This window comes from Chlorocebus sabaeus, chromosome 24 (genome assembly GCF_047675955.1).
Source record: "Chlorocebus sabaeus isolate Y175 chromosome 24, mChlSab1.0.hap1, whole genome shotgun sequence".
NCBI lineage: Eukaryota > Metazoa > Chordata > Mammalia > Primates > Cercopithecidae > Chlorocebus > Chlorocebus sabaeus.
Genome location: NC_132927.1, coordinates 81,906,429 through 81,925,099, shown reverse-complemented (window position 1 = coordinate 81,925,099; position 18,671 = coordinate 81,906,429). Strand labels below are relative to the sequence as shown.

General features: G+C 62.9%; 2 protein-coding genes across 3 annotated transcripts; both read right to left on the bottom strand.

Annotated features, from left to right (window-relative positions):
- Positions 1 to 6,381: 6,381 nt before the first annotated feature.
- TEDC1 (tubulin epsilon and delta complex 1) lies at positions 6,382 to 14,139 on the bottom strand. 2 transcript variants are annotated; one of them, XM_007988056.3, is made up of 8 exons: positions 13,902 to 14,139; positions 13,726 to 13,804; positions 13,132 to 13,334; positions 12,705 to 12,860; positions 11,499 to 11,597; positions 8,059 to 8,145; positions 7,548 to 7,727; positions 6,382 to 6,905 (listed from the first exon to the last, which is right to left on the bottom strand). In XM_007988056.3, exons 1-8 carry the CDS (start codon positions 14,040 to 14,042, stop codon positions 6,576 to 6,578), a joined length of 1,275 nt encoding a protein of 424 aa, XP_007986247.2. In that variant the 5' UTR covers positions 14,043 to 14,139; the 3' UTR covers positions 6,382 to 6,575. The 2 variants fall into 2 exon arrangements, with proteins under 2 accessions (XP_007986247.2, XP_007986249.2); XM_007988058.3 differs by lacking the exon at positions 12,705 to 12,860.
- Positions 14,140 to 16,595: 2,456 nt separating this feature from the next.
- Positions 16,596 to 18,232, bottom strand: CRIP1 (cysteine rich protein 1). The gene is made up of 5 exons (XM_007988059.3): positions 18,072 to 18,232; positions 17,121 to 17,215; positions 16,993 to 17,050; positions 16,870 to 16,915; positions 16,596 to 16,722 (listed from the first exon to the last, which is right to left on the bottom strand). The coding sequence occupies exons 1-4, from the start codon at positions 18,109 to 18,111 to the stop codon at positions 16,875 to 16,877; spliced, it is 234 nt and encodes a 77-aa protein (XP_007986250.1). The 5' UTR covers positions 18,112 to 18,232; the 3' UTR covers positions 16,596 to 16,722; positions 16,870 to 16,874.
- Between the last annotated feature and the right edge of the window lie 439 nt (positions 18,233 to 18,671).

The window sequence follows — 18,671 nt, the reverse complement described above, 5'->3', positions numbered from 1 at the left end:
AGAGCGAGACTCCGTCTCCAAAATAAATAATAAATAAATAAGTTCTGATGGAAATGCAGGGATACACAACACATCCGTTACCTCATGAACAATTCAAGAGAGCCCAGGCCGGGCGCAGTGGCTCACACCTGTAATCCCAGCACTTCGAGAGGCCGAGGCGGACAGATCACCTGAGGTCAGGAGTTCAAGAACAGCCTGGCGAACATGGTGAAATCTCGTCTCTACTAAAATCACACACACACAAATATTAGCTGGGCATGGTGGCCCACACCTGTAGTCCCAGCTACTTGGGAGGCTGAGGCAAGAGAATCCTTTGAACCCGGGAGGTAAACGTTGCAGTGAGCCGAGATCGCACCACTGCACTCCAGCATGGAGGACAAGAGCGAGACTCCGTCTCAAAAAAAAAAAAAAAAAGAGAGAGAGCCCAGAGTTTCAGCAGTGGGTTGCCCCTGTCTTGCGATGGTGTCTCTTTGCAAAGCTGGTTTTACAGCAGTTGCTGTGATCAAAAGCAGATACCAGGCAAAAATTAATGTGGATCAGAAAATCCAGATGATGTCCAATCTAATTAAGGTTTGCAAAAATGTGCAGACCCCAAAAGACCCAAGCATGCTATAAGTAATTATAATTATTTTAATATTTAACGGTTTTTTTTTTTCAATTTATACGACATTTTTTTCCCCCAAAACTGCTACTAAGTCGTTAGGACATAAATACTTCAGGCGTTTGGCCCTAACAGAATTGTTGGGTTTTGCCAGGCGCGGTGGCTCACGCCTGTAATCCCAGCACTTTGGGAGGCCAAGGCGGGCGGATCACAAGGTCAGGAGATCGAGACCATGGTGAAACCCCGTCTCTACTAAAAATAGAAAAAATTAGCCGGGCGCAGTGGCGGGTGCCTGTAGTCCCAGTTACTCTGGAGGCTGAGGCAGGAGAATGGCGTGAACCCGGGAGGCGGAGCTTGCAGTGAGCCGAGATTGCGCCACTGCACTCCAGCCTGGGCGACAGAGCGAGACTCCGTCTCAAAAAAAAAAAAAAGAAAAAAAGAACTGTTGGGTTTTTCTTTTGACCAAGGGGTGCTGTAAAAAAATCACTGGGACACTAAGAGTGCCATGAACTGAGAAAGTGCAGGAACCCCTGAGTTAGGATAATGCCAGCTGCTGTCACAAACAGACCCAAAGAAGTGACTGGAGGGAGGGGCTGGCAGCGGCTGCCACATTCCACTAGTTCCTGCACACTCCGGATCTGCGAGGGCTGCAGTCTCTCCGCCATTGCACTGCCTGCAGTCTGGAGTCATGAGCAGCAGGTTTTTCCCACAGGCAAGGCCCCAAACTCCCTCCCTCTCTACTGCCCTTTGTTTCTGCTCTCACACTGGCAAGGCCTTGCTCCAGCCCATCTCCTAGGGGTGACATGGAGCCAGATGCATATGGCCCTAGCCAGTAATATACAGGCCTTTTCCTCCCTCTTCCCTGAAACTACAGGGCTGGCAGCGGTGTGTCTGCTTTCCAAGTCACTGGAGCACACTCTGATCACAACGCCAGCTTCATGCCAGGGCCTTACCAGCCTGGCGTCCCCTCCAGTCAGGCGCCCCCACCAGCCCAGGGGTCCGCCAGCCCAGTGCACCCCTACCACCCTGGGGACCCACCAGCCCAGCATTCCCTCCAGCCAGGTGCCCCCACCAGCCCAGAGCTCCTCCACCCCAGCGCCCCACCAACCCAGTGCCCCCTCCAGCCTGGCTCCCCCTCCCAGCCTGGCGGTCCCCTCCGATGCCCCAACAGGCCCAGCGCCCCCACCAGCCCAACACTCCCACCAGCTGGGTGTCCTTTCCAGCCCAGTGCCTCCCCGAGCCTGGTGCCCCCCACCAGCATGACAAGTCATGGGTTCCCCACTTCAAGGCCTATATTTTTTTTCTTAGCTGGGGTCATGGTAGCTGTCGTACCACTGCACTAAGTGTGTCTTTTCCTGTAGTTCTGATGCTGACGTCTTACCCATTCCTCTGCCCCAACCACCTAGATCCGTGGAGTGGCCCCCACTCTGTGGATAAAAGACCTTTCTTCCTACAAGACAGGACAGTCTTTCCTGCGTCTGTGTGTTACCCTCCCTGATTACAACAAATTCTAGGCTCATTTAAAAAAGACACAGGCTCCAAATTTAGGGGGCTGCAGCCCAAACCCTCTGCAGCCAGCATCCCACGTCTCTGCTGCAGTTTATGGCAAGACCCTGGAGACCTGGTGAGAGCACAGCCCCCGTGTCCTCCTCCCCAGCCCCTCATCCCCTGCTGTCAGGTGCGCAGCCCCCACTCCAGGTGTGATCTTCAGCCCCGGCCCTGTCCCTCAGCAACACAGGTGATGACTCCTCCATCCAGAAGCACCGTCTTTACTCGGCCACCAAGACCCTCCACTTGACCGCACCCCTACTTGCCAGCCATCCCCTCCACCCCCTCTGCCCTGCCTATGCTTCCTATCACTGTGCGGGCCCAGGCTCAGGCCTCAGTCTTATGCCCCTCACCAGCCCTGGGCTCACCGCACCCTGGGGCCCTGCCCTGCCCTCCCACCCGGCTGAGCCCACCCACACCCTGGGTTCTCACACTCCATTCTCCAGCCCCAAATTCCAGGTTCATGCAGCCAACTGCCCACCTGACACCCACTAAGATGCCAAGATTGTTAGCAGGTCAGAGCCAGGCTACCAAGCAGCGGTGCCCACCCCAGCCTACCCAGCTCTCAAACCACCAACCATGGGCCCAGCCACCACAGCTGTTTACATCACACCCACAACCAAGACAGTGGCCAATCCTGTGCCCCAATGGGCCAGAACCCACCTCCTCTGAGCCAGAACCTCCCCACCAGCGGATGGGGACGAAGCCTGGGCCCTGCCTACTCTCATCATGTGCCCCCCTCGCGGCTGAGTCCCAGCGGGCACCCATGTCCTCCTCATAGAGGAAAGTAAGTACTTTCCTGTAAGGTGTTTGCTCTTCCCTCCGGGACATGGCCATGGGGCCCCTCAGAATGGCACGTATAAGGCACCACGTGACTCCAGGTAGAATGACTGAGTGAGGGACCAGCCCAGCACAGCCAGGCAGGAACAGGCAAGCCAGGCAGCAAGAGGCCGTGCAGGACACCCTCCGACCACTCTGAGGACAGGGATGGCTGCAGAGCCAGTGCAGGCACACAGGCAGGGCCACAGGACAGGGATGGCTGCAGAGCCAGTGTGGGCACACAGGCAGGGCCACAGGACAGGGATGGCTGCAGAGCCAGTGCGGGCACACAGGCAGGGCCACACAGCTGGAGGCTGAGCCCAGGCACAGGACTTCACGGTCGCCAGCCACAACCACACACAAGAACACGGGGTAGACAAGGGCCGTGTGGACTGAGCTGTCGGGGTCCCCGCGAGATAAACAGGAGCCACTCAGAAACACTTCTCTCCTGCCAGGAGTGGTGGCTCACGCCTGTAATCCCAGCACTTTGGGAAGTAGAGGCAGGCAGATCACGTGAGCCCGGGAGTTTGAGACCAGCGTGGGCAGCATGGTGAAACCCTGTGTCTACTTTAAACAATGAAAATACAAAAATTAGCTGGGCATGGTGGCACGCACCTGTAGTCCCAGCTACTCAGGAGGCTGAGGTGGGAGGATCACTTGATCCTGGGAGATCAAGGCTGCAGTGAGCTATGACTGTGCCACTGGGTGACAGAACAAGACCCTGTCTCAAAAAAAAAAAAAAAAAAAAAAAGAGGCCAGGCACAGTGACTCAGGCCTGTAATCCCAACACTTTGGGAGGCCGAGGTGGGTGGATCACGAGGTCAGGAGTTCGAGAGCAGCCTGACCAACATGGTGAAACCCCATCTCTACCAAAAATACAAAAATCAGGTGGGCATGGTGGCGGGCACCTGTAATCCCAGCTACTCGGGAAGCTGAGGCAGGAGAATCGCTTGAACCTGAGAGGCAGAGGTTGCAGAGAGTCCAGATTGTACCTTTGTACTCCAGCCTGGGCGACACGAGCAAGACTCTGTTTTTAAAAAAAAAAAAAGAAGTTTCTAGTTTTGTTGAGTTTATTGCACTTTCCAGTGAGTGTACTTGGTCTCACGGGCCAGGTAACTTCTGCTGTTTCCTGCGAGGGCATCTTTACATGTCTTCCTGGGAAGCAAACTGCACTGTCCTTAGACGGACACTGGCTCATCCAGGGTGCAAGGCCCTGCTGCCCCGGCCAGGCCAGCGCTGTGGGCCTCCAGGGTGTTCCGTGGGTCTGGGGCAGGTCGCACGGCAGAGGGAAAGGTTACAGCTGGCCTTACGACAGGAAGGCTATGGGGACAGAGGGGACGGGTGACTGGAGGGCAATTGGGGCTCCTGAAGGCAGGGGAGGGAGGCAGGAGAGTGTCAGAGAAGCAGTGTTGTGAAGATCTCCATGCCTGCTCTGAGCTGGGGGCACACTGCCCTGCTTGCCCATCCAGCTTTTTTTTTTTTTTTTTGAGACGGAGTCTCACTCTGCCACCCGGGATGGAGCGCAGTGGCCGGATCTCAGTTCACTGCAAGCTCCGCCTCCCGGGTTTACACCATTCTCCTGCCTCAGCCTCCCGAGTAGCTGGGACTACAGGTGCCCGCCACCTCGCCCGGCTATTTTTTTATATTTTTTAGTAGAGACGGGGTTTCACTGTGTTAGCCAGGATGGTCTCGATCTCCTGACCTCGTGATCCGCCCATCTCGGCCTCCCAAAGTGCTGGGATTACAGGCTTGAGCCACTGCGCCCGGCCTGCCCATCCAGCTTTAACCCCGTGGACTGGCAACCCCGGACCAACAGAACAAGAGGCTGTGACTTCAGGCGACTCGAGCCACTCCATGTGTGGTAACAGCTAGAGCTGAAGGCCAGGGTCCCATCCCTGCGCCATCATGACAGGCAGCACCACAGCAAGCCTGGGCGCCATCATGACAGGCAACACCACAGCAAGCCTGGGTGGGTGCATGGGGAGCCCTCCCGCAGGCCCTGGCCTCTCAGGCCCTCTCCACCGTCAGCAACCCGGGCACACACACACCCGGGACTTGGACTGCCCTGAATTCACGCATCATATTGAGTGGTGACAACCCCATGACAACAAGCCTGCTTTTGCGTTCGTAAAACTCAAGTCCCTAAGGCCAGTGAGAGCCCGGTGCTGTGGTAGTTTATAAAAAGCAGGGCTTCAAGTGGACTGGCTCCCAGCACAAGAAGAGCCCTGTCTGGCAGTCGAGGGTGGCTGACAGCACTGGGGACCTTCAGAGCTGCAAGCGGAGGAAGGCTGAGGTCTGAGAGCCTGGAACAGAGCTGGAATCAACAGGTGGAGATGGCAGGAGCCCTTAGGAGGAGCTGGCGGAGGGGCCGGAGGGTGGTGCAGGCCAGGGAGCATTTGCACAAGGCCTGGTGGCCCACAGGAGGCCCAGCGGCATGAGAGGATCAGAGAGATGCTCCTGAAAGGGAGGCCTTGCTGGCCATGGCCAGGCCCTGCCGGTGCTCCTGGGGTCCGTGCATGGGAATGGGGAGGCAGGTGGCCTAGGCATGTCCACCCCCGGGGCCAAGGAGGCCCAGACAGGCTGAGACTGGAGCTGGAGCCCGAGGTGTGCGCTGTCGCTCAGGCACAGGCCCCAGGCAGACGGGAAAGGTCCAGTGAGAGCATGTTCCGGCAGCGCGAACGGACATGGCCTCAGGGTAGGGTTGGTAGGAGCCTGGAGGTGGTCCCACAAGCCCCAGTCTGCCCACCTCAGGTCAGAGTCCAACAGCCCCAGAAGAGAGGGGAGCCCAGCAAGGCAGGCAGGGCCGGAGCCTCAGGGCCACCTGTGCCTGCTGGTTGGGGGGTTGGGGGTGCTGTGAAGCTGAGCCTCCTTCCGCCAGGCTGGGGCTCGTCCCCCGGACACAGATGCTTCTTTGTCAGGGCAGAGCTGAGCTTGCTGGGCAGCCTCTGGAACAAAGCCCCTCTGTCCAAGCCGTGCCTCCCCACCCGGAGCACCACCGCCCAGGAAGGAGCAGAGCCCCGGGCTCCCATCTGGCGCACCCACCAGGCACAGCCACGGCCGGAGGCGGGGGTGGTTGTGCTCCCGGCCCAGGGCTGGGCCCACAGTGGAAGCCCGATGAAGGGGGTAGGGCCAAGGCAATCCCACGCCAGGGAGGCCTGTGCCACCTCCCCATGGGCCTGCCACTCACCAGTCTAGGGAATGCATGTCCTCCAGCACCTGGCCAGCCCTACACTGGCCACCACAGCCCAGGGGCTCCTCCACACTCCCAGCCCCAAACAGGGAAACCTGAAAGGGTGACAGAGGGAGGGCCGGCAGCCTCGCCCCACAGGAAAGCCACTACAATTTATTTCCGAGTTCCCTCTAGACCACCGGGCCGGACCTGTCACGACCTCCTCAGGGGATCGGCCATTCCTGTCCCCAGTGCTGCTGGCCACGGGCCCGGGCTCCAGCAAGAGTCAGCCCAGCCCCAGCCCCTGGACTGAGCATGTGATGTGGGCTCTGTATCTGCATCATCCCTGTGGCCACCTGGCCTTGAAATCTGCTCCTCCAGGACCCAGCCAGGCTGGGCCAGGGCAGGCTTCCCATATGAGGGCCCGTCCACAGGCCCTCAGCGTCCAGGTGGCGGGATCCAGATGAGGCCAGGCAGGGCTCCCGCTAGCCTGGCCAGTTCCTGCCGACACTGTCTCTGTAGTTGACGTAGCACCGCCTCCAGGCAGGCCTCCTGGCTCCTCAGTGTCCTGATCAGCTCAGCTGCCCGCAGATCCCGGTCGCCTGCTGCCCCATCCTCTCGTCTCACCAGTCGGTACGGCCCATGGGCCGGGGCTGGGCCACTGTCTTGCTCCCAGCACCGCTGCAGAGCTCCCAGCTCCTTTTCCACGGTCTCCCGAGAGGCCCGCCGCGCGGCACTCCACTCTGGCCCCCGTCCACAGCCTCGAGCCTGCGTGGGAGACAATGGCAGTGGCTCTGTCCCCCCAGGACACTAGCCTCAGGCCCCCTCGGCATCCCCTGGGCTGACTCAGGGATGAGGGCGCCGCAGGCATGCAGGAAACGCCCATGCTCTTCAGAGAGGCTAACTGAAGATTTTAAGGGGAAAATCATGCCAGCAATTTATGTTAAAATTCCTCAGAAAAAGAAAATAGGTGGAGCCAACGCAGCCCCGTGTTCACAGCCATGAACCTGTGCAGCAGGTAAGAGGGAGGCTCTGTATTTGGGGTGGAAACCCAGGTGGCCACCAGCAGGTCAGACGGGTCCCAGGCAGGTGTGGAGAAGTGGCCATCACCCTATGAATGCACGTGTGGCAGAGGCATGGGAGCAGCAGGACCCACACAGCACGGGCTTCCCTCCCTCATGCAAAGAATCAGAGAACAGATCTCCAGCAGGAGGGGCGGGGCCGTCTCGCAGCAGCTGCAGCTCCTCGCCAACTGCCCTCCCGCTCCCTCAGAGTGTGTGCCTGTAAGTGTGTTGCCTGCCATGCTTAATCAGATGCAACTGTAGGATTCAACAAGTCCAAAGCGCCCTCAGGTCAGCGGTCCCCCGAAGGTGGAGCTGGGCCGGTGCCCAGAGCGACGCTGGCACTCACCTTGGCCTCCCAGGCCACCCGCCTGCGCTCCACAGCCTCCCGCAGCTCCTCCTCCAGGGTCTGCAGCTCCCGCACTACCAGCTCCAACTCGCCATCCCCGCACTCAGGGACCCAGGGCAGGAAGGTGGGCTGTGAAGCTGCAGCAGGTGCCTCCGGGGCACAGGTGCCCAGGACCGTGTCCTACAGAGACCCAAGTGAGACAGCGTGCACCAAGCCAAGGGGACAGAGGGACAGAGGGCGGGTTCCACAGCGGGCTGGATGCCACCATCTCAGCAGTCATGACGTCCAGAGAGGCATAAAGGCCACACTCTAGAAGGCCATGGAACCGAGGATGGGGGCAGCGGTGGGCCTCCCCCGAAGGTGAGTGGAAATCCTAGAAAGAGCCTGTGCTAGGTCTGTGGCCTCCCTAAAAGCCCCTCTTCCTGTCTGGAAAACAGGAAGATCCCCAACTCCCCACCTGGGGGCTGCTGTGGGAAGGGATGCCAGGGCAGGGGTGCGGAGGCTTCCTCACCATCCACTGCCAGAAGACGGGCTCTGCGCGCCGCCACGCCAGGACAGCCTCCAGGCGCCGGTTCTCATGCTCCAGAGTCCGCAGCAGCTGGAAGGCAAATGGCAGCTGGGCTAGAACCTCACACAGGACCCCGTGGACAGACAGTCGGATGGACAGCTGGACCCAATGCCCAGCACACGCCCTGCCCCTGCAACCCTCCCCTGCCTGCGCCCGGGGTCTCTGGCCAGAGTGATGAGCAAGGCACCCTGGTGCGGTGCAGACGCCACAGCCCACCTGTCCTTTCTGCAGCACAGGGCAGCCCCCATCCAATGCATGGCCAGGCCCTGCCTGCCAGGCGAGAGCTGGCCCTCCCCTCTGAGGACACCCGTTGTCCCCCACACCAGCCCCACTGCCAGTCCAACAGGTGCCTCTCAAGCCTAGACCTCTGCCCCACAGCCCTCACCGAATGGGGGCTGTATCCGGGGACTGCAGGAGGACAGGGAGGCGCCAAACTAAGGAGCAAGCCAGGCTCTGGGGCAGGGAAAACCCGTGCCCTGTAACTTCAGGGACTCCCCTAAGTCTGCCTGGTGACCCAGGTGGCAGAAAAGGCAGAGCTGAGCAACACTTGACATTCCCAAGTGAAGGGTCAGGCAGGGCCAGGAGACCCCGCCCTGCCTGCCCCATGGCCCTGCACAAAGGTACCTGCCCACAGTGTGCCCACAGACAGGCGGCTGGACATAGCAGCTGCTCTGCCCACACACGGAAGGCCTCCCAGGTTCACTCATGGGCTATCTGTACCAGTGACCTCAGGCCCCGGGGCATGGGACCCCTGCTGGGGACAGGCCCTCCACCCCTGAATCCTGCCCCACTCCACCCCTGCTCCCCTCGGGAACCCAGAGTGTGGAGCAGGCTGCAGGGGCCTGGGCCTCCAGCAGTGGGCTGGGGGGCAGATAGGGACGGTCCTGAACACCAGGTCCAACCCAGCCCACCTGGGGCGGAGCAGAGCAGAGGCAGGCAGGCCCATGGTCAGAGAATATGAGGACAGGCAGGTCTGTGGGCAGTGTAGGAGCTGGAGAAGGCTGGTGCCAGGGGCCGCAGCCCACCTGCCCACCCAGGCAGGCCACGAGAAGAGCAAAGACCTCCACCTTGGGGACAGCCACTTAAACATACCTAACAGAATGCAATCACCGCAGTTCCCAAGAAGGGCCAGGGGCAGGAGCAGGCAGGGGAGGAGGGACAAACATGCCCCCTCCCACCCACCACCGAGTCCTGTGGTCTCCACTGCCCTGCCAGCCTCCCTCCACTTACCACCCTAAGAGGGGAGAGGAGGCTGCAGGCTGAGGCCCCACCAGGATCCAAGGGAGCTGCCCAGTCACCTGGCAACAGGCCTGGTTGCTCACATACCAGCCACAGATCATTCCAGAAGGTTCTGGGACCCATCCCAGGAGTGCAGGAGAAGTGCGGGCCTTTGGGTAGGCCAGGTCCAGGTTTTGGGCGGCTCCCGCTCCAGAAACCTTGGAAGGAAGCCGGGCATGGCCCCAGTCCCCCTGGCCAGCGCCACATGCAGCTTCCAGGAGAGGGCGGGGCATCACTTCCAGGCCCCCCAGCCCACCACAGAGAGTGGTCCCACAGAGGCACCCGGCAGGAGCAGGCTGGGGCCAGGGTAGCCTCTGCTCTGCCCCAACCCAGGGCTCCCAGGGGCCAGAAGCCTGGGCTTCGCTGAGCCGCCTCCACAAGACAGGTAGGGCAAGGGCAGACCAGGACGCCCAGATGCTGCCTCAGCACCACCAACGCCAGTGAAGGCCGACTGGGTGGGCGCCAGCCCGGCTTCAGCCAGGGACACAGGCCCAGCTGGTACCAGCGGCCAGGCAGGCATCAGGGGTTGGGCACTGTGAGCCCACAAGTGAGGCATGCAATCCCGCAGACTTGGGCTGCAGAGCTGGAAGCCACGGGCCCTTGCCACAAACAGGAAGCCCCAGCAGACACAAGACTAGGGGCCAGGAGCCAGGCTATCCGCCTCTGACCCCTGGGTCCCCCTGGGCAGGCCTGGGATGAGGTACAGAGACCAAGTCTCTGGGGTTGGAGAGGAAAGAGGCAGAGAAGGGGGACTGGGCCTGGAAGAAGAGATCACACCAGCCCTGAGCCTCTGCCCTCCTGCCCGGCCATATGCATCTGGAGCAGCAGGGCAGTGCCAGCCCATCACTCAGGACAGCACAGAGCCCAGCCTAAGTGCACGGCTTCCCCCTATAATCCCAGCACTCTGGGAGGTCGAGGCAGGCGGATCACCAGAGGTCAACAGTTCGAGATCAGCCTGGCCAACGTGGCAAAACCCCGTCTCTACTAAAAATACAAAAAAACTAGCCAGATGTGGTGGCAGGTGCCTGTAGTCCCAGCTACTCAGGAGGTTGAGATAGGAAAGTCGCTTAAACCCAGGAGGTGGAGGTTGCAGTGAGCCGAGACTGTGCCACTGTGCCTGGGTGACAGAGCAAGACTCTGTCTCAAATAAATAAAATAAAATAAAATAGAAAGAGTGGCAGCCAGCCCTGCCCTTTCCCCTGAAAATAAGCCAGACAAGAGGAAGAAGCCAGTGATGATGGGCAGGCAGACCCCCAGAAAGAAAGATGGGGATGGAAGGCCAGCAGCAGGGTGAGAGGAAGCGGCCATCCCTGGGGAAGATGCCTGGGGCTAGGTCAACCCTGACATTTTGGTTAGTGCTCCAGTAGCCCCAGTCAGAGCAGGACACTGTCTGCCCAAGGTCACATGGCCACCTGGGGCTCACAGCCAGGCTTTCCTCCAGGTCTGTGCTATCCAGGGCCCAGGATCTGCCCGGGACCACAGAGACCCCGTCACCTGGGGCAGGCCTGCCTAGAAAGTGCTGTGCACCCTGGGTGGTCCCGGTGTAGCAAGCAGAACGGGGCCTACAAGTCTCCAGGGCCGATGCAGCTGGCTCCAGCTTGGCAGGCTCGGCCCAGCACACCCCATGTGGGCCTGGCCTTGGGCTCTCAAGGGTAGCTGTCCCCTCCCAGTCAGCCCTGTGCTGTGTGGGCTAGCCCGCCACACCCCCAGGTGCCCCCTGACACACCAGGTGAGACCTGCTTGAGACGCCAACACCACCAGCTCACACCTGAGGTCCGTGTTCCTTTATCCCAACAGCCTGCCCTCAGCCAGCTGCCAGTGCAGCCCAGGCTCCTGCATCCTGGGCCACCACCCACGCCACATCTCAATTTGTGGAAGGGAAGGATGAGTGGCCCATGAGGCTAGGAGAGGCCCAGAGAATCTGTCAGTCACACAGTCTGACAATGACCAGTGGCGGACATGCAGAGACACCCACTGCTGGAGGCCCAAGAGCTGCCACGCCCCCCACAGGCCCCTCCCACCTTGGGCGGTGCCCCCACTGCCGCCCCCCGCTGCCCCCCACCGCAGGCCCAAGCCCATTCCCGAAGCAACTTGCCAGCCCTCACCTGCTGGCCTCCCTCTGGGTCCCTGAGCATCTCTGCTTCAGTGACAGACAGATGGCCAAGGCTCTGGTCGCTGTGGCAGCCGCGTGTGTACAGGTGAATCTGAAACAGGCAGCACAACCCCGGGCTGAGTGGGAGTCAAGCACCTCCCCCAACACTGAGTCTTCCCACTCCAGGGAGGTCAGCCATCAGAGCCCACCTCACAGATAACAAGAGAGGGCTCGGAGAAAGCCACTCCTTGCCTGAGGTTGGCCGGGCTGGGCCAGGTGCAGAACAACCATCAGCACCGCTGGGGCCTGCTGAAGGGGGGCGCCAGGCAATCTCACTCATGGCCTCCCCACCCCGCCCAGCTCCCAGGCAGCAGCAAGATTGGAGTGGGGTGCCCTGGCTTCCCCAGCAGCGTCAGGGGAACAGCCTCTGGACAGGCACAGCAGTTCAGCCAGACTCACAGTGTGAACATGAACAACTGCTTGGATCTAGGGGAATGGGGAGGGCTCCCCAGCAAAGGGAGGCTGGAAGGTGGCACAGAGAGTCACAGGTAGGCACGTAAGCGGAGCAGCTGGTGTCAAGGCCAAGCCGGATGGGGTGAGGTCCCTGGAAAGACCAGCTGAGCAACAGACCCTCTGCAAGGGTGGGAATCGGGGGTCTCCAAGGAGCCCCGCACTGGTGGGAGCCACAGACCCACCTGTCAGCCCTGGCCGCACAGTGGACATGCCGCTGGGTACCTGTGCCCCTGAGCCAGCCCCTACTACCTTCAGGGACCCCCAGGAGCTGCCCACCCCACAAGTCAGCCCCCGCTAGGATGTGGTGGGAGCAGGGGCTGTCCTCCTCCCCCTCCAGTGCCCAGGAGGAAGTGGCTTTCACGGCACAGAGCCCATCCCACTGTTTAGTGACACAGAGCTGGAAAGCCACTGGTGACTTTTGGGAACAAGAAGGCAAATTCTGTGAGCTCTCTGACACCAGTTTCTGCCCACCATTGCCCACCCCACTGGGCTCCCTGCCCAGCCCTGCCCAACTCCATCCTACCCTGGACCCCTGCAAGGATCACCTGGAACCACGGGATCAGGCTCTGGGTAAGCCCAGGGCAGGAAAGCCCACATCCAGTCAAAAGCCTGTGCCGGGCCTCATAGGACGCGCTGCAGGGACTGGCAGCTGGTGGCCTGCAGCACGGGACGCAGACCCTGGGTGGTAGCCCTGTGCCAGCTCTACCTTGCTCAGGAGGGCGCACTGCTCCTGCTGACTGGACACCAGCTGGCGCCACCGGAACCGCAGCTTTCCCATCAACCACTGCACACGGCGGACATCCACAGGACCCTCTGCTTCCATGTGGGGTGCAGGTGGGCCAAGGCTGGCCAGGGCCTCACACTGGTGAGGAGTAAGGGTCAGGCCCTGCTCCCACCCCACCTTACCCCCAAGGAAGAACCAAGATGGAGACGGGAGTGGAGGCACAGCCAAGAACAACGGGTGCTCCCTGCACAGGGAGTCTCTGTGCTTTCAGCCCAGCAGCTGGGTAACCCCTCATAGAACTGCCCTGAGGGGCAAAGCAGACACAGACGGGACTGTCCCAGGCCTGCCCTCGCTCTGACCCCAGGAGTTGAGACCAGAGCTAGCTTGGCTTACCCTCACCCACACGGACCTGGCACACAGTCATCTCGTCACCCAGAGGCACTCGGGTCTGGGCCAGCATCTGCTCGGGCACAGGTCCTCGGGCCAAGAGCCAGGACAGAGCCAGCAGCAGCTCCCGGCTGCCCTGCGAGCCATCCTCAGGTAGTTGTGCCAGTGCCAGCCTCGGGTAGCCCTGGGAGCACAGTGCTGACTTCACCAAGCGGGCTTGGACCTCTAGGACAGAAGAGCACCACCTTAGGGGGACCACCTGCCTGGAGGTGACACCACCTGGATCCCTCCAGAGATCCCCACAGGTCACTCGAGCAGAAGCTCAAGACCTAGTTCAGAAGAGATGATGGTGGGAAAGCTGGAACTCAGACCAAGATGAGGAGACCAGAGCTCAACGGGGACGTCCCCAGGGCTTTGTAGGAGTAGAAGCCGGTGCTACCCAAGAGAGTGGAGCTAGGGCCCGTCAGGGGGCGCGGGTTACTGGGGAAGCTGGAGCTTTGAGCGGCAGGTGGGGTCAGTGTTACCGGGTTGGGTGGGGGCTAGAGCCCGTCGGGGCGGGACTTACTGGGGAAGGCGGGGCTTTACCGGAGCAGGCGGGGCCAGGAGCGGGGCTTACCCAGGGCGATCGAGGCCAAGGCGTTGCCCGCAGGGAGTGGGGAGAGCACGCGGAAGAGGAGCTGCCAGAGCGCGGAGGTCTGCGAAAATAGAAGGCGGGCGGTCAGCGAGCCGGCTCAACTCCCTGCGAGGGCCCGGGACCCCACCCAGCCCGGCTGCCCTCCGCGCGAGCGTCACCGCTTCCGGACGGTCGAACTTGGCGCGGCGGAAGATCTCGGGGCTGGGTCCCGAGGGCAGCGACCGACTCAAAGCGGCGATGGCCTCAGGAAGGGCCCCGGCCCGGGCCCCAGCCGCAGGGTCCACCCGCCGCCTCCGCATGCAGCCAGCACCTGCGTCTTTCGGTCGCCCGCCGCCGCCGCGGCCCGGGACCTGCGTCCAATCACCGCGCGGGCCGGGTCTACTGCCGCGGCTGGGACTTCCACCCAATCACCGCGCCGGCTGGGACCTGAGTCCAATCACGGCACGGGCTTGGTCCAGCGCCCAATCACCGCGCCGGCTGGGACCTGCGCCCATTCACCGCGCTGGCCGGACATGCATCCAATCACCGCGCTGGCCGGACATGCATCCACCCACTGCGTCGGCAGGGCCCGCCTTCGTGGCCAAGCCCAATGAACGGTTCCCCTGGAGTTTGAGTGTAGTCTATTCTGTTTCGTGCGGACCCACTTCCGGGCTCCTGGCAGGGCAATGGATATGGAGAACTCCACGGAGTCCGCCCTTGCCGGCTCAATCGTCACGACACCCGACACCCCGCCTCGCTCAGGCCCCACCCATCAGCGCCTCAAGCCCCTGGCAACCTAGCAACCGCCGGGCGGGAGCGCGGAGACTCCGGAAGGCGCCCCGTCGGGCTGCGCACGCAAGCGGAGCTGACGAGCCCCGCCCCATCGCACCGCCTTCACGGCCGGGCAGCCAGGAGGCGCCCAGAGCCCGCCGCGCCGCACAGTGAAGATCCCAGCGCCGCCGGCCCCTGGCTTCTGGCGCGAGGTCCCGGGCAGCTCCCGGGTCCCGAACGCTCGGCCCGAGCCCGCGGCCGCCTCGTCCGGCGCTCCCGGTCCTCGCCCGCCCGCGGCAGCGCTTCTCTCTGCCGCCGCCACGGAGCAGCCCCGGAGGAAGCCGACGCACGGAAGCAGCTGCTCCCCGGTAGCCGCTGAGCCGGGCCCGCGTGCACGGGCGGCCCCGAAAGGCGCGGGCTGGGAAGAACGCGGGGCTGTCTGCGGGGATAGAAGGTCGGGCTGGCTCCTGGCCAGCGGCGCCTCCGGGCATTCGTGAAGACCCCGGGTCGCGCGTCACCGGGGCTGTTCCCGCGATGCACCTGCACCTCTCAGGGCTGCGAGGACGGCAGCGAAGGCGCGGGGGAGGGAAACTCAGTCCTCCCTGGACCCCCAGCCCTGGCTGGCCGCGCCCATGCGAGGCGCAGCCGGAGAGGTCCCGGCCCCACCTTCCTCCCCGGCCTCTTTCGCCCCCGACCTCCTCCTCCAGGCAGCCCTCCCGGCCCCGCCTCGGGGCCCCCACCCGAGCAAGCCCCTCCTCTCCCTCCCTGCCCACCCCCGTCTTTCCCCGCCCGCAGTCTCCTTCCCTCCGGCGCATCGCGACCTCCTTCATGGCCCCAGTAGGAAGACTACGTTCCTCACCCCGCCCACGCGGGTTCCTTGGAGCTAAGGGGCCGCCTCCTCGGAGCACCTACTGCACCTGCCGAGCTACAGGGCGGCGGGAGCCAGGGGGATGGAAGCAGGGGGTGGGGAACCGCGGCGCCACAGGAACTTGGCAGGAAGCGTGGGGGAGATGGCGGAGCACCTCTGCGGCCTTGTTCAGCGCTCTCCCAGCCCCCGAGCTTGCGGATTTTTCTCTGCACCAGGTGTCGCTGGGTCTCAAAGATCTCAGTTCCCTCAGCTCCACCCACCACTGTCCATCCGGAAACCAGCCTCACCTCAGCACCCCCAGCGCCCTCCCCTCCCCTCCCCTGCCCCCATCCCATCAAAAGTGCTGTGGCTCCCAGGTCTTGGAATTCCAGGAATCCCCCAATCACCCCCACACACCCCACCCTGCGGGCCACCCTAGACTGCCCCCACAGCACCTGTCACCTGAGCCTGCAGCACACCCACCACAGCCCTAAGGCAGGGCGTATCTGGAGGGATGGCCTTCTACCAAGGCCGGAATCTAAGTGGCCAGTGTGGGGAAGGGGGTCTCTGAAGGTGGCCAGTCAGCAGCAGCTGGCTGAGGTTAGCAAGGGTTTCCAGAAGGCCCCCCAGCCCCTGTGCATGGCCAGTACTCAAGTTCCCCACTGGACGCCAGGCCACTGGGTAAGTCCCTAGGCTCAGGGTAGATGGCAGATGAGAACGCACATGGGGCAGTGGTGCCTAGGTCAGGGGCAGAGCAGCCTCATCAGGCCCCTGTAGAAGCTGGGCCTGGCCTGGAGGGGTGAGGAATGAGGACAGGGTTGGGGGGTGGAAAGGGGGAAAGCCAGGAGTCCCCACGACTCCCCCAGTACCTCTCAGAAAGGGAGCCAGCATGAGCTGATTCACCCGCTGACCGGAGGCCAGTCCCACCCGCCTCCAGGCCTCTCAGCCTGCTGAGCCTTTGGCTGGGGTCCTGCAGAGCCCCCCTCCCCACTCCCAGAAGGCCAGGAAGGCTCAGGGGCACTTCTGAGGGTCTGGGAGTTGCAGAGGTGAACTCAGAGTGCCAGGGCTGGGTGCGGGCTGTCTAGGGTGGCCTGGACTCACCCTGCACAGGGAGCCCTGGCCTATGAGACCCTGGAACAGCCCTCTGGGGAGGGCAATAGGCAGCAGAAGGGCAGGCGCCGGTGACAGCCTGCAGCCAGAGCCGGGCTGCAGCTCCCTTGGCACTCCCCAGCACACACGTGCATGCACACACAGGTTTTCCAAGTGTTACGGTTTATTGAGGGCATTAGGGGTTACAAGGGAGCTCTGGGCATCTGGGGGCAAGGCCTGGCATTTGCCTGGACAGTGGCCCAGCAAGCAGCCAAGGATGGGGTCTCCACCACCTGTGCAAAGAGAGACAGGCACAAACGTGAGTGCAGCGTCCACGGCCTCCCTTTGGGCCCCACGAGTGGTCAGGCCTCCCTGGGAGGGGGCATCCCCATCCTGAGGTTGGAACCAAGGGGCAGGATAGGGGGTGGGGTCCTACCTACCAGGTTTACTTGAAAGTGTGGCTCTCGGCTCCACCCCGCCCAAAGCCTGCAGAGAAGGTAGAAAAAGTCAACAGGTTGGGGTGGAGGAGGCAGTGGGGTGGGGCAGGGACGAAGGGAGCATACCTTTAGGCCCAAACATGGCTGCATAGCAGGGGTGGTTGCAGTAGGGTTTGCCTTCGTGCTGCAAGGAAAAGGGCCGTGAGGGGGTGCCATCACCCCTGGCCCCTGCCACCAGGGTAGGTCCCACCTACCTCAGCGTGGCCCCCAGAGGTCAGCGTCTTCCCACATTTCTCGCACTTCAGGCAAGGCCGATGCCAGTCCTTGCCCAGAGAGGTCACCCTCTCAGCTGCAGAGGCACAGACAGGCCCCGGTGAGACGCTGCAGGACGCGGTGCCCGCCCACCACTGGCGTACCCGCCTCTTGCAGCCAGCTCTGCCCACGGTCCTGTGCACTTGGGCTGCATCCGCCCAGCCTGGCAGCCCACCCTAAAGTCTCAGCACCCCCATGAGGGGGACATCTCCAATCTCCAAAGCCGATACAACCAAACAAAGCGCGGGGTCGCTGGTCCCCGGGGCACTTGCGGGTGCGGCCTGGAGTCTTGCTCCTGAGGGCTGGGTGGGGCTGGAGGGCGGGGCCGAGGGTCAGGGGTTGCGGCTTAGGTCAGCAGGGCCTGGGCCTGGCTGCCGGCTTTCAGCCCCGGGCCTCTGCGGTGGCAAGGGTGGAGCCTGCGAGAGCCCTTCTTGGCGGTGACAGGGGTGACTTCCCACTTCCTCCCTCCCCTCGGGGCGTGCGCGCGCGGGGCAGGAAGGCAGGCGCCCGGGATCGCGCCCCGGGCGTCGGTTTCCGCGTCTGTTTCTACTTAGCGCTGAGAGGCGCGGCCCAGCCCTGCGTTCCTTCCAGCCCTGCCGGTCCCCCACCCAGGGCGCGTCCGAGAAGAGACGGAAGAGACCGTAGGACCCAGAGACGGGGAGGCTCTGAGTCAGATAGCCCGCCGAGCGCAGCAAGACCGCGAACAGGCAGAGATCGCCAGAGCCCTCGGACGCAGGGGTCACCACCCTCATCCCGGGGCAGGCGGCGGGCCAGGCTGAGGCGTCTGCCCCGGGGCGGCGCCCAGGACCCAGCGCCCTCGGTCCTCCTGAGAGGCCCCCAGCCCCGTCGCCCCCTCAGCGGCGCCTCCTCGCGGGGCCGGTGGGCGCGCTCACCGAAGTACACCTCCTTGTTGCACTTGGGGCACTTGGGCATGGCGGCTCCGGGTCCGGTGCAGGCGGCAGCGGCTGGGGCGCACGGGCTGCAGGCGCGGGACTGGGTGGGTCCGGTCCGGTCCGCGCCTTTCAGGGACCCCGGGACCCCGCCCCTTGGAGACCCCGCCCCTCGCGCCCCGCCCCCTGAACCCAGGACTTGGACCCTGGGGACCTCGAATCTAGGCCCAGGGCCCGAGAAAGATCATCTGGTCCACCCCCGCCTTCAGGCAGGACCCAGACCTGACTGAGGACGGAGCGCGGGGGGCAGGGGGCCATGGGGACTTCTTGAGGGAGTGCAGCTCCTTAGGCGAGTTCAAACCGCGCCCCTAGCCCAGCGCTGTGATGTCTCCCGGGTCCAGGATCCCGGGCAAAAGGCTCCCCCGCAGCAGGAAGCGCCGCTCCCACCCCCAGACCTGCCCCGCCGGCACCCGCCGGATCCCCATATCCGTCCGGGCCAGGACTGGAGCAAACACCACTAAAATGCAAAGAGATGCAAAGCGGCCCGCGCACTGATCGTGCCCTCCCCAGGACGGAGGGCGGGTGACCATTGCCGGAGAGCCC